Source organism: Dipodomys spectabilis, unplaced genomic scaffold (genome assembly GCF_019054845.1).
Source record: "Dipodomys spectabilis isolate Male_0828 unplaced genomic scaffold, ASM1905484v1 ptg000422l, whole genome shotgun sequence".
Classification (NCBI taxonomy): Eukaryota; Metazoa; Chordata; class Mammalia; order Rodentia; family Heteromyidae; genus Dipodomys; species Dipodomys spectabilis.
Window position 1 is genome coordinate 8,092,473 of NW_024871099.1, and position 20,778 is coordinate 8,113,250.

The following is a 20,778-nucleotide window of genomic DNA, read 5'->3' on the forward strand; positions in this document are numbered from 1 at the left end:
CAAACGGAAGCCTGCAAACGCTGCGGGCGTCCGACACGTCTTCGCGGTGAGCCCAGACTGATTTGCAACCGGATCTCCTGCACCTGTTCGTGCCGACACACACACACACACACACACACACACACACACACACACACACACACACACACACACACACACACACACACACACACACACACACACACACACACACACACACACACACACACACACTCAGATCTCTTTTAGCTTTCTGCCTCACACACACACACACACTCAGATCTCTTTTAGCTTTCTGCCACACACACACACACACACACACACTCAGATCTCTTTTAGCTTTCTGCCTGAGGCCAAGAGAGAGTAAGGGGAGGAGGGGAGGTCTTAAATTAAACGCAGAACATGTTCCCAAACCGCACACTCACTCACTCACACACACAGAGCAGTTTAGAATGCTTCCACAAATGCCTCGATTTCCCAATATGTGACCTGCGGGCATTTATCTCCTCCCTCGCCCGCCTCTGGCCGCTGACAAGCACCCCTCTGTTCAGAGAACCAAGGGTGCCAGACCTAGGCGAGGTCGGAGCTGGAGGCAGCCCAAACACAGAAGAGCAAGTATAAGCCCGGCAACAGGAAGAAGGGAAGGGAGACAAAGGCGATCGGCCCCCGCAGGACGAGCCTGGACAGGCTGGGTGTTCCCAGGTACGACTCCACCCACGTTGGGTGCCTCCTTGGGAAGACAGCGGAAAGGGGATCCCAGTCCTTCGCAGGCACTGTACACCCACAGGGAATCAAGTGACCTACCTCCGACCTTGGACTTAGAGAAAAAAAAATGAGTGGTGGAAAGGTGAGAAAAAGACCTTCTGGGGCCTGGTGGAAGAGGGAGGGGCTGGAGTTGGCACTCGAGACTCCATGGAGAAAGGGGCTGGCTCTGAGATGTTCAGGTTCCTTTTGGATGATGGTTTCGCCTCCCCAACCTGTAGGCTGTGAAGGACTGCCCTGGGTTCTGACCTCAGTCATCTCTCACCCCAGGGTGAAGGTGGGTCCAGACCCGCCCCTCCTCAGCTTCCTATAAGGGCAGAGGACCCAGGACTGCAGACACACACACCATGAGACCATCCATGAGACAGAGGACCTTCCTGCTGGCCTTCACACTGCTCTGCACCTTCTTGGGCCTTGGTAAGTGACAAAGGACCTGGGCTTCTTCCTGGGACAGCAGAAAGAGGATTGACTGACCAAGAGAGGGTGGGGTGGGGAGAGGAGGTCTCCCCAGAATTTCAATTAATGAAGGAGTCTGGCCAAGGGTAAGGAAAGAAAGCCTAAGTCCCAAGAGGGTTTAATGGGCTCTTGAATCCTCTGCCTTTGAAGCAGGGTCTCAAAATAAGACATCTGGAATTCTAAGAAATGACTAGAAAGGGAAATTTTTAACACTTAATTTTAAAAGAAGGGAAGGGAGATTTTTTTATCTGTATAGATTTGGAGTTCAGACCTATAACCTCCTCCTCTACCTAGACACAGGGGTCCAGGCCAGCCATAGGTTCCTTAGGACCGGTGTTTAGGACGCTTATTTTCTCTCTTGGCCCCAAGTTCCCCCTTCCACTCTAGACCCCAGCCTCACATACCCCTGCCTGAACCCCTACTGTCTACAAAACCTTTGTATACGAGGAGGAGAGTTCCACACCCAAGAACCAGCTGGACCTGAAGTTTCACAAAAGCCCAAGGAAACCTTTGCCAGGACCCCTCCCTGCCCCCGAGCTTGCTCAGAGGACCCTGGCGTCCCCAGGTCCCAGCCTTGTAATTAAGTAAGCAGACTCCAGGGGAGTCGCTTCCCGCCCCTCTAGAAGCCGCTTTCTGGCATTAGCCCCACTTCCTTGTCAGACTCTGGATGGTTCCCTCGCATAGAAGTCAGTGACCCTACCCAAGACAAAGCAGCCAGAGGCTCAGGGCCCCTTCATTTCTGCACCCCCAAATCATCATCTCCCCTCCCTCATTGGAAGTTCAGAATCTTAATCACCTAAGACCACACCACTCGTGACCACAGTCCTCTACACTGCAGGAAGCCCTCTAAGCTGCGAGGTGTGCAAGAGCGCGGGACACACATGCAGCGGGAAAATGAAGACGTGCGAGGCCGGCAAGGACGCATGCATGATTCTTGTGGGGGAGTCCAGCACAAGTAAGAGGGCGTGGCTTCTACCGATGGGTGTGGCTTGGGCTGGTGGGCATGGCTTCTGCCTTGGGAGGGGATTGGATGATCCAGGGTGATACCACCGGTTGGGGTATTAACAAGCATCATCCCTGTTCTCTGGATGGTTGAAGCCTGGGAAGAAAGATTTAAGTTCAAGGGAGAAAATGACTATTGGGAGATGGAAGAAAGAGATTGAGTGAAGGCAATAAAAATCGTTCGTCTTCAGGGATATGGAGAATGAGACCCTCCAAAAGAGGAAGAAGGGGAGAAGGGGATGCAGACATGGAAAAACAACAATAACAACAAGGCTGGGAAGGTGGCTCAGTGGTAGAGTGCTTGCCTAACATGCATGAAGCCCCAGGTTCTAGTCCCTAATATCACATAAATAGAAAAAAGCTGAGTGGTGCTGTGGCTCAAGAGACAGTGCCCAGGCCTTGAGTTCAAGCCCCCAAAACAAAACAAAACGAACAACAAAAATGCCAGGCTCAGCCGGGCACTGGTGGCTCACGCCTGTAATCCTAGCTACTCAGGAGGCTGAGATCTGAGGATCGCGGTTCAAAGCCAGCCCGGGCAGGAGAGACCGTGAGACTCCTATCTCCAATAAACAACCAGAAAACTGGAAGTGGCGCTGTAGCTCAAGTGGTAGAGTGCTTGCCTTGAGCTGAAGAGCTGAGGGACAGCACCCAGGCCCAGAGTTCAAGCCCCACGACCAACAAACAAACAAAAAAAAATGCCAGGCTCTGGTGGCTCATGCCTGTCATCCTAGTTACTCAGGAGGCTGAAATCTGAGGTGTACTGATCAAAGCCATCCTGGGTAGGAAAGTCCTTGAGACCCTCATTTCTAAGAAACCACCAAAAAGCCAGAAGGAGAGCTGTGGTTCAAGTGGTCAAGTGCCAGCCTTGAGCAAAAAAGTTTAGGAATAGTTCCCAGACCCTAAGTTCAAGCCCCAGGACTGGAACTCCCCCCAAAACAAGAGTCTGGACAGATCAGGGAATGTGATCCTGAAAGACACCACCCAGCCTGGTGTGGGATCACTGTGTGTGTGTGTGTGTGTGTGTGCCTCTGTCTCGGTGGGCTTGAACTCGGGGCCTGGGTGCTGTCCCTGAGCTCTATTTTGCTCAAGGCTAGCACTCTACCTGTTTGAGACACAGCTCCACTTCTGGTTTTCTAGTGGTTAATTGGAGAGAAGAGTCTCACAGATTTTTCTGCCCAGGCTGGCTGTGAACCACAATCCTAGGATCTCAGCCTCCTGAGTAGCTAGGATGACAGGCCTGGAAAGTCACCTTTGGGATCAGGAAATCGCTCACACAAAATCTAGTGACAGCATAGAGGGACAGCACAAGGGTGAGCATAGATGCATCTAAGAATGTTGGGGTTGGGAAACAAATAGCCTCCTGGGGTTTGTTGGCAGAGACTTTTGGAGGTGGAGGGAGCAAAGTGCTGAGGGCTGGATGAGACCACTGTACACAAGCATGGGGGTGGCCACAGCAGCTTGGGAAAGAATTCCAGGCAGGCTGGACTGGGAGAAGGCTGGAGGGGTAGGATAGACCGGGGGCAAGCGACTGTGTCATGGAGGCATCTGGTCTACTAGCTACTGAACTGAAGCACCCCAGGCAGGCAACCAGGCAGGTTGCCAGGGCTATGGCTACGGGAAGCAGGGCTTGGCTTATGCCTCCCACCCACCCCTCTGTTCCTGTCGCCACCCTGCAGAGGGCCACAAGTCGGTAAACACCTTAAAGGCTTGCATGAAGTTCAGCGACTGCTACTCAGGCTTCGTGTCCACCACCATGGGCCCTGATGACTACATGGTGTCCAACGCGCACTGCTGCCAGAGCGACGGCTGCAACCGTGGATCGGTAGTCCGTGAGTGCCAGTGTGACCTCCCCCCTCCCCCGCAGGACAGATGACATCTTGCAAGCACCTTGCTGGTTTCTCAGCCCCCGTTTCCTCACCTGTAGGATTCAGTGGCCAAGCCAAGCATGGTAGCACATACCTGTCATCCCAGTACTTGGTGGGAGGCTTAAGGCAGGAGAATCACTAGTGGAGGCCAAGGGAAAGCAAGTAAAGTCTGTATCCATTAGCAACCCCAGAGTTCCTCGGGATTGGGGGAAGATGAGGGTAAGAGGTGTCAGAAGCCCCCAGGTACCTTACACTTCTCTCATCTGAAGCTCCACAGAACAACCGGACGAAGAACGGCCTGACGTGCCCCTCCTGCATCGTGCCCTTCCAGGAGACGTGCCCGAAAACCGAGGTCGCCAGCTGTGTTGGCAAGGAAACCCACTGCATCTACTTCGCGGGCAGCGTCCAGGCTGGTGAGGACGTGGTTAAGAGATCTGGAGGATGGAACTTATTTGGTCCAGTGAAGGGGGCAGCAGGCTGGGGGGAGAGGGGAACTCCTGGATCATTAGGGAAGGTACTCACCACCATGCTCCCTTCCCCTCCACAGGCATCATCAATGCCAGATTTGCCACCCGAGGCTGTGCCACACAGAGCGCCTGCCACACCAAGGTGGGGGCGGAAGTGCCCTCTCCTTCCTACCTCTACTTCCTCCGCCGGGCGGACTGCCTGCCAGCCTCCCATCCTCCCGGCAGGGCCAAGTGAGAGTGTGGCCTTAGGTCCTCATGTGTCCCCAGCACCCCCCCCCCCATGCCTATAAATTAAAACAGACCCACAGAACAAGTCCTATCTGTAATGCATCTCTAAGAGGTGGGTGGGAGAGGGTGTGGGTCTCCACCCCCCCCCCATCAATCCCCTCTTCAGATAAGGGGAGACCCTGCCTTTTATTTAAGGGGTACTGTTTTGCCATGCCCCTGGGCTAGTTCCCACATTCTGTCTCAGTTTACCATCACAACTCTGAACTTTTTTTGGGGGGGGGGGAGGTTGGTTCAGATAAGGTCTCACCATGGAGCTTAAACTAGCCTTAAACTTGCAATACTCTGGCTTCTGCCTCCCAGGGGCTGGAATTACAGGCATGCAATGCCATACTCAGCTTGTGTTAGGAAGGGTCAGAACCTCATTTGATTCCAAGACTGTTATGCTTCAGAGTCCTGGCTCACCTCTCACTTTTTTGCCTCAGTTTCCACTGAGGGCATTTTAAAGCCTTTATGAGTGATGATCCTGCAGACCATTTGCGTAAACAGTAATCACCCTGACAGCTGCCACTTACCAATGGCCATTAGTTGGCAGATGCCAAACCCTGGCACCAGCTGGGAGAGTCCAGATCACGCTCCAATAACAAGCCCCTAATCTCAGTTGCTGAAAACAACGAAGCTGTGTGAGTCAGCTAATGCCACAATAATGCTGTGTAACAACCATTTCCGGCCCAGATATTCTTGTTTCTAGGGGTTTGTGGGTTGGCCTAGGTGGCTCTACTTCTAGTTGCAGGTTGACTGGTTTGGATTTAGTTCAGGGGCAGGGCACGAAGTGTCTGTTCTTTCTAGTTGCAGGTTGACTGGTTTGGATTTAGTTCAGGGGCACGAAGTGTCTGTTCTGTGAACTTCTATAATGTTCTGGATCAGGGATTCTTGTTAGAGACTCTCATGTCTGATCACAGGATCACAAAAATTCAGTGCATGTAAATCTCACCATTGCTCCCAGCTATTTCCTGGAAGTACTGGGGACTGGACTCAGGCCTTAAGCTTGCTAGTCAGGCCTTCTGTTACTTGAGCCATAGCTCCACTTCTGATTTTTTTCCTGGCTCACTGCTGAGACTCTTACCACCAATAACCAGCAAAAAGCCGGAAGTAGAGCTATGGATTAAGTGGTAGAACCTAAGTCTTGAGCACAAAAGCTCTGGAACAGCACCCAGCACCTGAGTCAAGCCTCAGGACTGGCACACACACAGATCCCCTGCATGGAATCCCCCTTTCAAGACCCAAACATCACACAAGATTTTGCTCACTTTTTATTTATTCCTCCAAAACACACCATAGGCAGACCGTACCCACACTTTGTCCTACAGAGTTCCCCACTGCAAGGGACATGGTGTGGAATCCCACTGTGGGAAGGAATGAGGACCTCTGATCCACAACCCCATGCGCTTGGGGGCTCGTGAAGTGCTGGCAATGGCTGTACCAAGATTGTTGGTACATTTCCTAAAACGTGTGCTTGCCAAGTGGCCTGAGATGTCACAGACACACCGATGGCAGCCAGCAACCTATCTTGGAGTTTATTCTTTTCTTCTTGGTTGCTCCCAGAGACAGAAGCCTCACTCATAGCCTAAAATTCACCTAGTCAAAGGAAGCCCAGTGGGGTAGTGCCTGCCTGTAATCCCAGCATTTGGGAGGCAGAGATAGGAGGATCACTTGAATTCAGACCAGCTTAGGCAACATAGCAAGACTCCATTTTAAAAGAGAAAAAAAGGCAACTACCTGCCCCCCCAAACACCACCTACCCTCCCCCCGAAAACATCATGAACCCCATGGTGTCAGACACTGCAAACCCAGTGTCAGAATCAGATGCAGCACTGCATTCTTATAATCCCAGTGGCTCAGGAGGTGAAAGAAGTCAGGACCGTGAGTTCCAGGCCAGCCTGGGCAACAGAGTCCCTGTCTCAAAAACAAAGGCAGTAAATGGCGGGAAAACAGAAAGACACCCCGTGACCACTGTATGAGCTGGGCATAGTGATGCATGTTTGTAATCCCAGCATTTGGGAGGCTAAGGCAGGAAAACTGTGAGCTCCAGGCTGGTCTAGGCTACATAAAGAAAAATACGGCATATTGAAATATTTTGGGGGAGGATGTGGCATTAAACAAAACATACTGAGTTTCACTCCTTTCCTTTTCCCCTGGTCCTGGGGTTTAGAACTCAGGGCTTTGCACCTGCTAGGCAAGCCTTCTACCACTTGAGCCACCCACCTCCAGCCCTCCCCCCACCCCCCGCTTTGTTTGCTAGTTATTTTTCCAATAAGCTTTTGTATTTTTGCCTGGGCCTCACCTCTGACCAAAATCCTCCCGACATGTTCCCCGTAGCTGGGATTACAGTCATGTGCCACTGTGCTCCCAGCCATCGTGCTGGGTTGAGGGCTCTCAGACCAGTTGAGACAGAGGACAGTGGCGTGCCAGAATGTCACATAGACACACGAATCTCTCCTGGCTAAGGCTGAGCGGCTTTGCCCCCCATGCTCTCCCTGTCATGGCCCCTAGGTGCACAGTGGTGGGGATGAGTGTGCTGTGGCTGGGGTGCCACCTCCTTCCTACCTGAGCCTCGATCACTGGCCTTCATCATGCCAGCTTATGGTTCTGGCCCAGCTCTTCCATTTCTCAGATGGGAAGGTGAGGGCTGGCTCGGGGGACAGGGCCAGGGGCCAGCCTGTGCTGTGGCTTCCCACTCCCCTGACTTGGCACAGGGTGTGCTCATCCATTAACCTGGCCCCCGGGCTGCCCTGTGGCAAGAGGCAAAAATGGTGGTTCTCACTAGGCGCCAGCCCTCACACTTGCCATCCTTGCTGCTCAGGAGGCTGAGATCTGAGGCTGATGGTTCAAAGCCAGCCTGGGCAGTTAAGTCCGTGAGACTGTTATCTCCAATGAACCACTAGAAAACTGGAAGTGGAGCTGTGGCTCAAAGTGGTAGAAGGCTAGCCTTGAGGGGGGGAAAAAACTATTAAAAAAAAAGGCAGTCATCATCCTGCCACTATTCAATGAATCAGCACCCATATGTACCCTGCAATATCCAAGGTGCTGGGGAACACTGGAGGATAAGACAGGCAAGGGATCAAAGGCCATAAACAGGCAACGAAACAAGTAAATCAAGGTTAGTTTTGCTACGGGGAAGACCAGCTTGGGCAACATGGGTATGTGGTCCCCCTGGGGGTGGTCAGGGAGGGGCCTCCCAGAAGGGGCAATAACGTGAAGACTTGATGGACAAGAAGCCAGTGGTGGAAGAAGCCACGGAGAGGTGAACAGCAAGTGCCAGAGCCCTGAGATCTGCAGCTCCCTGGGGAGGGGCCAGGGCAGCGGACCGCAGTCTGGCAGCGCGCTGTTGAGCCTTCAGCCTGGGATCTCCCCCCGCTCCCCATCTACCATGGGTGATGAAGCATCTGGTAACACGTGACTTCCTTGCACATAGCTGGCCACCCAGCTCATTGCTGGTACAGTGGCCTCTGCCTTGCTCCTGGCCCCTCGCCGCACTCTCTGCCTGTGGGGGACACTGGTGCTCACACAGCACCTTGTGTGCACAGGCAAGCAGAGGCCTCTTGGGGCACCTGAGGAAGCCGGCCATGTCCCAGATGTCTGAACTGGGGCCTGAGGGTGTGGCTCAGCCGGAGCCAATTTGCCCAGAGTGCACAAGGCCTTGGGTTACATTCTCAGCATGCATGTGCACCCATATACACGCACCTGAAGTAGTGCAACGGTTCACTCACTTCTTTGAAAAGGCAGGTGCAGAAAACACCAGGCCAGAAAGGGCTACAGTTACAAAAATGACAACCACAAAAAAGACCTTTAGATAGGAAAGACAGGAGCACACACCTCTGAGACACCCAGATCACCTAGCACCTGTAAAATGGGTGTAGTCAGTCACACACCTGTCAGTCAGAGAGAAGGCAGCTGCTGGGATCCAAGTCCACCAGGAACCCATGGGAGGCATCTGAAGTGTGGGCTCCTGTCCCCCCCCCCCCCAAAACTCAGGACTTCCTGGCCTCTGGCCACCCTCACCATGCCCAGATCTGCCCCCTCCCTGCTTGTTTTGTGGGAGCATTCTCCCTGCATCAGGCCCTGGAGTCTCCCCAGATGGACAAGGTTGCAGCTCTCGTCTACCATGCACGAAACAGCAACCGAAGTTCACAGCCCTTCTGGGACACAGGAGTCTGAGAGCCCAGGGGCACCTCCCAAGTTAAGGTTCACTGCCTCTTGGGGTCCTCTGTGCAGGTCTGTTCCCCCCAGAAAACCTACTGAGATTGTTTGTCCTTGAGGCTCAGCAATCCAATCCAATACCGGAACCCCTCGCTCCAACAACGGAGTCGGGGGGGGGGGGGGGTCCAGTCGTGGCTCACCCTAATCAGGAATCGTCTGCCTCCCCTGGAAGGCCAGAAATTCCACCTGAAAACCAAGACGTAACCCTTTTTAGAAGTCGGAGGTGGGGAACCCCTAAAGCCTTCAGCCTGGAGGCCGCACTCCCTGGAAACGGGGAGTCCTGACCTGCACACTTTCTCCCCAGACCCCAGAAGCTAGGCAGCCAGAAATCACACACTACAGGTCGGCGCCGGCACCCCGCTCCCCGAGACCCCACCCCTCCCACCTCAGAGACCCCGATTTCCAAGCCCACCCCCCACAATTCTAAGGGAGAATCCGGATCCCTCACGGGGTGGGCTCGGGAGGCACCAGCACGGCCTCGGCGTCCGCCCGCATCTCCTCCAGGGCCTGCAGCAGGACCCCGTGCGCCGCGCGGTAGCCGAGGCCCCCGGTGGCGGCGGCGCCCCCCGCGGGCCACAGGAAGGAGAGGGCGCCGAGCGCCGCGCCCCCGGCCGTGCCCTCCCCGGCCCAGGCGCCCAGCCGGGCCTCCACCTCGGCGCGCGTCACCGGGCCCGGGAAGCGCGCGCGCGCCGCCAGCGCCCCGGGGGCCAGGCCCAGCGCCCGCTCGCGCCGCGCCAGCGCCGCGGGTTCCAGCCCCAGCGCCCGCCGCCACTCCGCCAGCTGACCCCGCAGCAGCGCCACGTCGCACGCCCAGCCCAGCCCCGGCACCGGGGCCGCCGCGGCCGCCAGGCTGGCCAGCAGTGCGGGTCTCCAGGCCCCGGCCCGCAGCGCCGCCGCCTTGCTCCGCGCCGCGCCCGGAGACGCCGGGGGCAGCGCCAGCAGCAGCGCCCCGGCCTGTGCCGCGGGCAGCGCGCGCCGCAGCCAGGCGCCCAGAGCCGGGAGCCCGGGCCGCAGCGGGAAGACGGGCGGCGGCGCGGCCTCCAGCACCTCCCACGTCTCGTCCTCGGGGCTGCAGGGCCCCCCGCGATCGGACTCGGCGCTGCCCGAGGTCCGGGCATCAGTGGCCCGCGCGCGATCGCCGCCACCCGCCTCCAAACCTGGCGATCCGGCGCCAGGCTTCTCCCCCACCTTCTCGCCCGGGCTGCTCAGGTGCCCGCCGCCGTCCCCGCCACTGCGCTTCTCCCACATGTCCTCGTCCACCCGTGCCTCGGGGGGATCCCCGCCCTGGCCATCGGTTCGCACACACACCAGCGGCGCATCGGGCGACACCAATCCACGGGCCTGGGCCCAGTCGTTGTCCGTGGGGACCCCCGGGGTGACGAGGATGAGGGCGTCGTAGTGGCTCGGGTGAGAGGTGGGGGCGGGGGTCGCCCCCATGGGGTCCAGAGGGATGGCCCACAGCACCACATTGGGGCGCTCCGGGGCCGGGAAGGCGGTGGGCACCGTGGGCATTGTAGCAGGCACAGCTCCTGGGTCCCCAGGATCCAACCCGAGTAGTTCGTTCAGCACAAGGCCTACGTTGGAGGTGCCGGCCACTGCCAGGTCCAGCCGGGCGCTGCCCAGGCGCTCCAGGCCTGCTCGCACCCATGACAATGCCGCCTCCAGGCCACCGGTCTCAAAGGCCTCACGCACCGCCTCCAGCTCTGCAGCACCCAGCACCTCGAAACCATCCTGGGCCGGTGGCAGGAACCTGCGGAGGGCGGCAAGGGATGGGGGGGTCAATGACAGAAAGGCGCCAAGTGTGGGAGAGGATCAAGGCTGTAGTAGATGGAGAGAAGCTAAGGAATCTAGAGGGAGGAGCGGGAAAGGCAGGGGCCAGGCTATGGGAGGAGCTTAAGGGAACGAGGGAGCCAGGATGCCCATGCCCGGGAGGGGTGGGCTGAAGTTCAGATATCCAGCAGAGCCAAAGATGGGAAGCCTGGTGAGACTGCTCTGAGTTACAGTCCTTGGGAGCAGGGTTGTTCCACGAGGCTGCTAGGCAGGATAGATGGAGGAGGGGTGGACCACACTGCAGTCTAAATGAATGCCAAGCACTATTTGACAAGAACCTTGTTGAGGTCCCCAGGGGCAATCTTTCCCAGGGCGTTAGAAGCCCTCTGTCGGCAGAAGTCTGTTTTTACCAAGGACGTGTGGCTAAAGAGAACAGGGAAAACAGAACATTAGACCTGTAACTCTCTCTTTGAGCCTCATTTGGAGGCCTATAAAATGGAACAGTCAGCAGGGTGCCGCCTGTAATCCTAGCTACTCTAGAGGAGGAGAGCTGAGGATTGTGGGTTGAAGCCAGCCCAGGTAGTAAAGTCTGTGAGATTTTTTTGGTCAGTTGTGGGGCTTTAACTCTGGGCCTGGGCGCTGTCACTCAGCTCTTCAGCTCAAGGCTAGCACTCTACCACTTGAGCCACAACGCCACTTCCGGCTTTTTCTGTGTATGTGGTGCTGAGGAATCGAACCCAGGGTCTCATGCATGCCAGGCAAGCACTCTACCACTGAGCCACCTTCCCAGCCCCTGTGAGATTTTTTTTTTTGGGGGGGGGGGGTCTGGTAGTGGGGCCTGAACTCTGGGCCTGGGCCCTGTCCCTCAGCTCTTCAGCTCAAGGCTAGCGCTCTACCACTTGAGCCACAACGCCACTTCCAGCTTTTTTCTTTTTGCTTATGTGGTGCTGAGGAATCGAACTCAGGGCCTCAGGCATGTAAGGCAAGCGCTCTACCACTGAGCCACCTTCCCAGCGCCCCCTGTGAGATTTTTATTTTCAATAAACTACCCCCAAAAAACTCAGGGACAGCACCCAGGTCCTGAATTCAAGCCCCATGACCAGCACAAAAAACAAGTGGCTCACACCTGGAATCCTAGCCAATCAGGAGGCTGCGATCTGAAGATCCGGGTTCAAAGCCAGCCCAAGGAGGAAAGTCCCTGTGTCTTTTATCTCTAATTAGTTATCAAAAAGCTAGAAGTGGGATCCCTCCTTATTCTTCTCTCTAGATAAGAGAATTTGTTCCTCCCCCCCAATGGCTTTTCTCTTTCAAATAAAAAAATGGGGAGCTGGGCTCTGGTGGCTCATACCTGTAATCCTAGCTACTCAGGAGGCTGAGATCTGAGGATCCCAATTCAAAGCCAGCCCAGGCAGAAAAGTCTGTGAGATTCTTATCTTCAATAAATCACTCAGAAAACTGGAAGTAGCCCAGTGGCTCAAGTGGTAGAGTGCTAGCCTTGAGCTGAAGAGCTGAGGAACAGTGTTCAGGCCCAAAGTTCAAGCCCCATGACTGACCAAAAAAAGTGGGGGGAGGTGCTGGGAATGTGGCTTTGTGGTAGAGTGTTTGCCTAGCATTCATGAAGCCCCTAGGTTTGATTCCTCAGTACCACATACACAGAAAAAGCTGGAAGTAGCACCATGGCTAATGTGGTAGTGACAGCCTTGAACAAAAGCAGTTCAGGGACAGTGCCTAGGCCCTGAGTTCAAGACTCTGGACTGGCAGGGGAAAAAAAATGAAGCCAGAAAGCAGTGGCTCCTGCCTGTAATCCTAGCTACTCAGAAGGCTGAGATCTGAGGATCTCAGTTCAAAGACAGCCTTAACAGCAAAGTTTCTGTGAGACTTTTTTTTTTTTTTTGCCGGTCATGGGGCCTGAACTCTGGGCCTGGGCGCTGTCCCTCAGCTCTTCAGCTCAAGGCTAGCGCTCTACCACTGGAGCCACAGCGCCACTTCCGGCTTTTTCTGTTTATGTGGTGCTGAGGAATCAAACCCAGGGCCTCATGCTTGTAAGGCATGCACTCTACCACTGAGCTACCTTCCTAGCCCCTCTGTGAGACTCTTATCTCCAATTAACCACTTAAAAATGGGAAGTGAGGAAATGGTGCGTGGCTCAAGTGGTAGAGTGCTAGCCTTGAGCTGAAGAGCTGAGGGACAGCGCCCAGGCCCAGAATTCAAGCCCCACGACCACAAAAAACAAACAAACAAACAAACTGGAAGTGGTGCTGTGGCTTAAGTGTTAGAATACTAGCCTTGAGTACAGAGGGACTCAAGGACAGTGCCCAGGCCCTGAGTTCAAGCCCCACAACTGAGAAAGAAAGAAAGAAAGAAAGAAAGAAAGAAAGAAAGAAAGAAAGAAAGAAAGAAAGAAAGAAAGGAAGGAAGGAAGGAAGGAAGGAAGGAAGGAAGGAAGGAAGAAAGGAAGGAAGAAAGAAAGAAAATAAAAGAAGTGGAGATGTGATTTAAGTGGGCTGGGTCCCAGACTTGAGCAGAAAAAGCTAAGGGATAGTGCCAACACCCTGAATTCAAGCCCCAGTACTGTCACTCACACACACACACAGCTGACAATTGGGATGGGGATAGGGGGCAATTTAAGAGGTAGCCAGCAAATGGGCAATGAAATATTAATGCTCATCAAGGTTTTGGTTTTAGGAAATGAGTATGGCTGGAGAACCAGGATGTTGGTGGAGAGATCATCTGGGAAAATCTTTGTGGGATCCTAACTTCTGTGGAGAGGTAAAATATGGAATTCTTCAACATTTTGCCTGCAGGCTGTATTTTAGTGGTAAGTCCAGGCTTATAGAATTCTTGCCAGGGGTGGGGGTGGGGAATAGGGGTTGTTTTCACCTCAGAAGGCTGGCAAGAACCCAGACATTCGAGACAAGTCCGGATCTCCAATTGATCTGTGGCTGGGGAGGGGCCTAAATGACAACAAAGGGTCAAACAGACACCGCTGACTTAGGGTGGAGCCTCTCGGATCTCAAAATCTGCAGAGCTGGGCGGGGTCTGGATGAAGAAGGAGAACCTCTGCAGGTAGCCAAGCCTAGCTCCAAACTCACTCTACTCGAGTGGGGTCTAGACTTAAGGGAACAGGCCTGTCTCTCCCACCCAAACCTGATCCCGCCTCTCACCTCTGCAGCGCCTCGGCCTGGCTCCGCAGCGCCGCCCGCAGGCGTTCTAGCTCCTCGCAGTGGTCGCCGCTGCCGTAGTCCACCGGCAACACGAAAAGGGAAGCCGCTCCTAGCCCGGCGCTGTCCAGCAAGGCCTCTGTCTGATCCCGGGCCTGGACCTCATTATGTGACTCGCTAGGACGCAGACTCCGCACAGCCAATAACGGGGTCCCTCGAGCCAGGGCAGCCCGCGCTGCCTCTCCCAGAGCTGGGGCTAAGGGCTCCCCATTCCCTTCAGGTCCGGGTAGTACCAATACCAACACGTTGGCCTCGGCAGCCCAGGGCCCTGGCGCCGCGGGTGGGCAGCTCAGCTCGCCTAGGAAGAGGCCGGGGCCCGCAGTTCTCAGGTTTGGGACCCCAGATTCCGGCCGTGCTTCGGGGATCTCTACAGTCTCCACGTTCTTGCCGCACAACGCGGAGATCAGTGCAGACTTTCCCGAGCCTGGAGGCCCCAGGAATAAAGCAGTCACGTCGCCCTGCGGAGGAGGCATTGCTGGAAAGCAAAGGGTGGGGGAAAGACACCGATCAAGGCGAACCTTTTTAAAAATGTTTTCTTCCCCACCTCCCTCCCGAGCCGCACCACTCTGAACCCCACACTTCAGTCCCCGACTTCCACTCTCGGGTGTCACCCTTTGGGACCTGGAAATCTAACGCCCAGGGCTGTATTCCCTAGACACCCAAGCACCTGTCAACACCTTTTTTTTTTTAATCTCCCCCTAAGGACGCAAACATTTCCCATTCTGCTTCCAATAGTTAGAAATCCGGCAAGTCAATCTCTTATCGCCACCCCCCCCACACACACACCCCACGCCATACCCGGGGGCGCCCTCCCCTCTCCCCCGTTCCAAATCACCGACCGATTAAAGATCAGACACCCCAGGAAGCGAAGCGCAGTCAGAAGCAAACCGGTCAGCCGCAGAGGAGCCCCCGCGCGCCCCGGGCACCCGGAGAACAGAGCCCAGAGAGAGGTTAGGGGGACGCCTTCTGGCGGCTCTAACCTGACGTCACTCCCTCCCTCCACCAGGGGGTGTGTCCGGGAGCGTGACCAAGAAGGTTCAGCGATGGCGACAGCGCCCCCCCCCCCCCCACTTCCCCCAAGAAAGGCCCGAGACGTCCCCCGGCTCCCCGCAGCGTCCGCGGCGCCCGCCGGGGACAATAAAGGGAGCCAAGGCGCCTGCGCAGTAAGCGCGGGTCTTCGCAGCACGCGCGGCCTGACGTCATCATCGCGCGCCCCGGCGCTGAGAGGGTTTCCCACGCACCTCCGTGGCTGGCGCGACCCCGCCATGGCCGGACGGCGACCGTCTGTGACTTGGGTTTCGGACAGACTTTTTAGGAGGAAAGGCTGACGACACCTTTTGGGGCCTCCGGACCATGTGATGGGACCCCCCACATCCCTACCTTCACCTCCTCGAACGCCTCCCACGGGCGCGGCGAAAGGCCGTCCTCGGCTGCACGGAGATATTCCCGGTGACCGGCCTTGGAATCGAGAGCCCGAGACGGTGTCCGGGAGCCGCAGGACCCCCGCGGGCTGGCAGTGGGCGTGGGCTCTGGGCGTCACAGCAAGGGTCACAGGATGTCACCCGGGAAGAGATGGGCTAAAGGGTGGGTACCACTACACTTCCAGTCTCTTGAGAGGCTGGACGGATGAGGCTGGTGCCAAAGATCAAGGGTCAAGGCTAGGGGAGGGGCGTGGCTCAGGCGCTGTAAAGCTCTGGTCTGGCACGTTCGAGACCCTAGGTTCGATTCCCTGTAGCAGCTCCACCTCCTCCACCTCCCCCCCCCCCCCAAAGGGGATCTACTCTCAACTAGTTTGGTGAAGGAGGACAACCTAATTGGAGAGGGATGAGATTCTTTTTAGTTAGAACGTCTTTAGGGTATGTATGGGATGGTGTGTCGTGAGGCTGTAAGTGGACCGTGTATGGCTGGTAACAGATGATCAGCTATATATGCCCCTTTTCTTGATCAGAGGGGTCCCAGTAGCCACGGAGGACCAACATCCCGAAGACACCACGGGGCCGCAGGATGCGTCCAAGGAGAAGAGTCCCTGCAGCCCTGGAGGCAACCTCTGTGAGTACTGCCATCTAGAGGAGGGTGGGTGCAGAAGCAGAGTTTAAAAGGGATCTCTCTTCTCCGTGTCCCCGGCTACAGGACTTCCCTTGTTGGGAGGGGCTGGGATGGTCCAGCTACCTGCCAGGAACTACCTTCTCTTCACCCTTGTACTCAGATAAATGCTTGGCCTGCCTGCTCAGGCCACACACACCGAAAAAGGCTCCCAATTCTACTGTAGACTTGCAGCTGAATCGCGCCTCAGTTTCCCTGTCAAGAAAGTGGTCACTGCTTGCCTGGCAGGGCTGTCACAAGAGTACCAGTAGAAGAAAGCCTAAAGCAAAAGGGCTGGGGATGGGGGGAAAGCATGGTTCAACTGGTAGAGCACCTTTCTATTTATCATGACGCCCCAAGTTCAAATTCCAGTATTCCCCCCAACACATACAAAGGCGGGTGGAACTTGATATTAACGAAAGTAGCTAGTTTATATGGTAGCAGCCCCTTCAACAAAGGGTTGTTTGCTGGATGTGTTCATTCTCATATTAGTGAGTTTAATAATGGACTCTATGTCATTGGAACTGTACCAAAGACCAAAGGGTACCAGAAATGCACTTACCTTGAACAAGTTATTGTGCATTGCAACACTTAGCACAGGGGACAGGAGAGTGTCTGAGAGGTTAGAATGGGTTGATAGGCTTGGGGTTTGTGTGTGATTTTTAGGAAGTCTTTAAAAAACCCTTTTGGCTCAGGATACCTCCCCTGCCTTGCAGTATGCAGGACTGGCTTCGTCTTATCTCAAAGGAGGGAAGAAACTGGCATGGTTCAAGCCTGTAATTGGTACAAAGCAGCGGTCACTTATCTTAGACATGTCCTTGGTTTTTGTTCTGACCTGATTGTGGTGTGATCTGGTCTGGATTCATCGAGTCATTCATCTTTTTTTTTTTTTTTGTCAGTCATGGGGCTTGAACTCTGGGCCTGGGCGCTGTCCCTCAGTTCTTCAGCTCAAGGCTAGTGCTCTACCACTTGAGCCACTGCACCACTTCCAGTTTTCTGAGTGATTTATTGAAGATAAGAGTCTTGAGGAGTTTCCTTCCCTGGCTGGCTTTGAACTACGATCCTTAGACAGGCGTGAGCCCCTGGCCCGGCAATTCATCTTCATTCATTCAATGGCTTTGTCTGCCTTGGATGTATTCTGTGAAATTGTTTGCATACATTGGAACGCCAAGGCCTAGCTGTGAGTAGCAGGTCAGCTACTAGACGTTTTGAGATATTTTTTCCTGTCTCAGTAGCATTAATTGCAAAGATTGAATAGCATTGTTTTGAGCACTGATATAAATTTTACACTCCTTTTAACACCCTGTAGAGTAGTTACTATGATTATCCCATTTTCCAGATGAAGAAATTGTTGTCCTTACTAGGAAAGTGGAGCTAGGGAATGCTATAATCACTGCATTTTTTGGTGGGCAGACTCTGGGTTCTAACTCCGGTTCTGCCTTTTCATTTCTGACTCTCCTGACTCAGTCTGCTCATCCATAAAGTGGGTCCACAAGCAGATATCCTGTACCACTGCCCAGCATTAGCCTAGAGCCGGGCCCAGAGAACATCAATGGTAACTTTTGGTGTGATTCTGGGGCTCAGGAGAGGCCCTGGAGGCTCCTGCTGGCCTCCCCCGACCTCTCCCCATCCCTCAGGCCGCCTAGGGGCCCCACAGTGCACCCACTGCCTCATCACCTTCGCCGATTCCAAGTTCCAGGAGCGTCACATGAAGCGGGAGCACCCGGCGGACTTCGTGGCCAAGAAGCTGCAGGGGGCCCTCTTCATCTGCTTCATCTGCGCCCGCTCCTTCCCCTCCTCCAAGGCCCTGATCGCCCACCAGCGTAGCCATGCTCCAGCTGCCAGGCCCTGCCTGCCCGGTGTGCCCACTGCTGCCCAGCCCACCTTCCCCTGTCCTGACTGTGGCAAGGTCTTTGGGCAGGCTGCTTCCCTGAGGCAACACCGCCAGGTACATGAGGCCCACACCCCTCCTGGTCCCTTTGCCTGTACTGAGTGCCGTCAAAACTTTGCCCAGGAAGCTGGGCTGCATGAACATTACATCCAGCATGCTCGGGGGGAGCTCTGAGTGCACCCCCAAGCCCTCTCCACACACACACACACACACACACACACACACACACACACACACACACACACACACACACACACACACACACACACACACACACACACACACACACACACACACACACACACACACACACACACACAGACAGAGACTTTCTGGGGGTCTGGGGAGGGATTCTTTCCATCCCCACGTTGGCAATGGCTCTTGACAAGGTTCTCATCCAGCACTTTGTTCTTTGGTGGATACAGGGCCGTTAGGGAAGCAAAGAAATCAGATCTTTTGAAGAAAATGAGAAGGAAAAATGACTTCTTTCTCCCTCATTTCCAGCTAAATAACTAGCTGCAGATTATATAATCACCTTTAATTTTTCCCAGATGGATGCCATTGACTGTAGGAGCAAATTGCCCTGGATCTGTGCCTGCGTGGGTAGGAGGAGTGGAGGCAGGGAGCTGAGGCCCTGTTGCTCTGTAGTGCCAAGCTCCATCTTAGACCTGGAGCAACTCCCAAGTTGTCGGGGATGGAGCATCAGGGACCTGAGCTGGACCCAGAGTCAGGAAGGAGTTTAGGTTCATCTCTCCTCTATTCCTGTTAGCATTCCCCCCTCCAAAAGAGGGACCAATGCCACTGGATAGCACTAGTCCCCCAGATAATTTATTTTCTATTTAAGCAATTCTGTGTAGCATTCTAGTTGTACTAGAATACGTCTTATATGCAAAGAAGAGGTGGCATGAATAAGCTAACAGTAGCTAAAAACAAAGCATCTCTATTAAAGTGTCTAAATTGGGAGCTCTGGCTTTTGAGTGGGAATTGCTAGAGCACATAAGGATGGAGGGGAGAGGGGGAGGCGCTCAGGCCACACTGGCCTAGTCCTTTAGGAAAACTAGTTTGGAATCAAACAGAAATACCTTCGGTTTCGTGATTTACTTGGCCAGCTCTGGGAGAATTCCCGTTGAGGCCCTATTTTAATTTTTCTTGCGTGGCCCAATGTGAGGGCTTTACATGGTCAGCAGGAGCAGGGCAGCAGCTACAAGCTGGAGCTGAGCAGTAGCAGCTGCCTTCAGACTGGAGATGAATCTCACCCAGGCCCATTTTGTTTTCTGATATTACCTATTCTGTCCTTGGAGACTATGACTAGAGCCTCACATACAGTCTTCAAGGACTCCGGATTGAGGGATTAAAGTCTGAAAGTGAGGTGTGTGGTAGAGACTGATAGCTGTCTCTGAAATTTTAGTTATGAAGACTACATGTCCCAGATTCCCTTGCAGTTAGGTATAGTCACATGATGGAAAATACCTGGGTAGAATGCTCAAGTATCCTGGGAAAGGGACAGGCCTTTTCCTCATCCTTCCTAACTGGAATGTGAACATGGTACCCACTCATCTTGCACCACAAGAACAAAAGCAACCTGAGGGATGGCAGAGCAAAAAGGTAGTGGGAGTCTGGGTCTCTGGCCTGCTTCACAGAGCACTTGGAAGCTACTATATGAGAGAGCAAACTGTCTCAAGCCACCATTATTTTGGGTCTATGTGACGTGCAGCAGAACTTGTAGCTTAAGGCAGGGGTCTATACTACAGCCAATCCTGCCGGCTGCTTAGTTTTGCAAATAAACTTTTATTGGAACACACTTAAGACTCATTATTTTATTGTTGATGTAGTTGTGTCTGAGACCCCTGTGGCCTACAGTAGCTCTTTACAATCAAAGTTTGTTAATCCCTCATAAACTAGGACAATTGCTGTCCTCACTGCCCCAGATGAGTCTAGAAGCAAGGATTCCCAACCTGCGGAATATCACCTTCAGCAGAGGGTGTGTGTGTGCAGGATCTGGGGTAAGTCTACATAGACCTTCAGCAGAGGTGTTGTGTGCAGGATCTGGGGTAAGGGTACACAGACCTTCAGCAGAGGGTGTGTGTGTGTGTGTGTGTGTGTGTGCAGGATCTGGGGTAAGGGTACACAGACCTTCAAGCAGAGGGTGTGTGTGTGCAGGATCTGGGGTAAGGGTACACAGACCTTCAAGCAGAGGGTGTGTGTGTGTGTGCAGGATCTGGGGTAAGGGTACACAGACCTTCAAGCAGAGGGTGTGTGTGTGTGTGCAGGATCTGGGGTAAGGGTACACAGACCTTCAGCAGAGGGTGTGTGTGAGTGCAGGATCTGGGGTAAGAGTACACAGACCTTCAGCAGAGGGTGTGTGTGAGTGCAGGATCTGGGGTAAGAGTACACAGACCTTCAGCAGAGGGTGTGTGTGTGCAGGATCTGGGGTAAGGGTACACAGACCCTACCATGCCTGTTCACCTAGTGTCTCAGCTGCAGCCTGCCACATGGCTGTCATGCTGGGGTTTTCTGCAAACATTTCCCAGACTCTCTTGAGCTGATGCCCTAAAGTTTCATACCTGAAGAATGTGGACAGAATGGAGAGAAGTCAGGCAAGGGACTTGCCCACTTGGGGTAGAGGGGAGGCAGGGCTGAGGAAATGGTGATTACAGTGGTTATGGAAGCTCTTCAGCAGTTCTTGGGGCTCCAGCTGGGTCCCCTAGATATTTAACCCCAGCCATGCAGCACCATGTGTCGATCCCTGCATCAGTCCCCTGTGATTTATTCTCCCAAGTTCCAACCACCCGGCAATT

At 54.4% G+C, this 20,778-nt stretch overlaps 3 protein-coding genes across 9 annotated transcripts; 2 read left to right on the forward strand and 1 right to left on the reverse strand.

The window, feature by feature from the left end:
• The first annotated feature begins 244 nt into the window (after nt 1-244).
• LOC122097426 (phospholipase A2 inhibitor and LY6/PLAUR domain containing) lies at nt 245-4,791 on the forward strand. Of its 4 annotated transcripts, none has more exons than XM_042667914.1 (6): nt 245-826; nt 1,012-1,158; nt 2,036-2,152; nt 3,876-4,028; nt 4,334-4,477; nt 4,612-4,791. In XM_042667914.1, exons 2-6 carry the CDS (start codon nt 1,089-1,091, stop codon nt 4,764-4,766), a joined length of 639 nt encoding a protein of 212 aa, XP_042523848.1. In that variant the 5' UTR covers nt 245-826; nt 1,012-1,088; the 3' UTR covers nt 4,767-4,791. The 4 variants fall into 4 exon arrangements, with proteins under 4 accessions (XP_042523848.1, XP_042523846.1, XP_042523849.1 ...); XM_042667912.1 differs by having other exon boundaries at nt 4,342-4,477; XM_042667915.1 differs by having other exon boundaries at nt 4,396-4,477.
• Nucleotides 1,506-18,197, forward strand: Znf576 (zinc finger protein 576). 3 transcript variants are annotated; one of them, XM_042667917.1, is made up of 3 exons: nt 1,506-1,516; nt 15,930-16,056; nt 17,727-18,197. In XM_042667917.1, exons 2-3 carry the CDS (start codon nt 15,936-15,938, stop codon nt 18,152-18,154), a joined length of 549 nt encoding a protein of 182 aa, XP_042523851.1. In that variant the 5' UTR covers nt 1,506-1,516; nt 15,930-15,935; the 3' UTR covers nt 18,155-18,197. The 3 variants fall into 3 exon arrangements, with proteins under 3 accessions (XP_042523851.1, XP_042523850.1, XP_042523852.1); XM_042667916.1 differs by lacking the exon at nt 1,506-1,516 and adding an exon at nt 15,252-15,591 and having other exon boundaries at nt 15,956-16,056; XM_042667918.1 differs by lacking the exon at nt 1,506-1,516 and having other exon boundaries at nt 15,974-16,056; nt 17,557-18,197.
• On the reverse strand, nt 9,429-15,066 carry Irgq (immunity related GTPase Q). 2 transcript variants are annotated; one of them, XM_042667911.1, is made up of 3 exons: nt 14,988-15,066; nt 13,951-14,482; nt 9,429-10,766 (listed from the first exon to the last, which is right to left on the reverse strand). In XM_042667911.1, exons 2-3 carry the CDS (start codon nt 14,478-14,480, stop codon nt 9,461-9,463), a joined length of 1,836 nt encoding a protein of 611 aa, XP_042523845.1. In that variant the 5' UTR covers nt 14,481-14,482; nt 14,988-15,066; the 3' UTR covers nt 9,429-9,460. The 2 variants fall into 2 exon arrangements, with proteins under 2 accessions (XP_042523845.1, XP_042523844.1); XM_042667910.1 differs by lacking the exon at nt 14,988-15,066 and adding an exon at nt 14,847-14,972.
• Nucleotides 18,198-20,778: the final 2,581 nt, after the last annotated feature.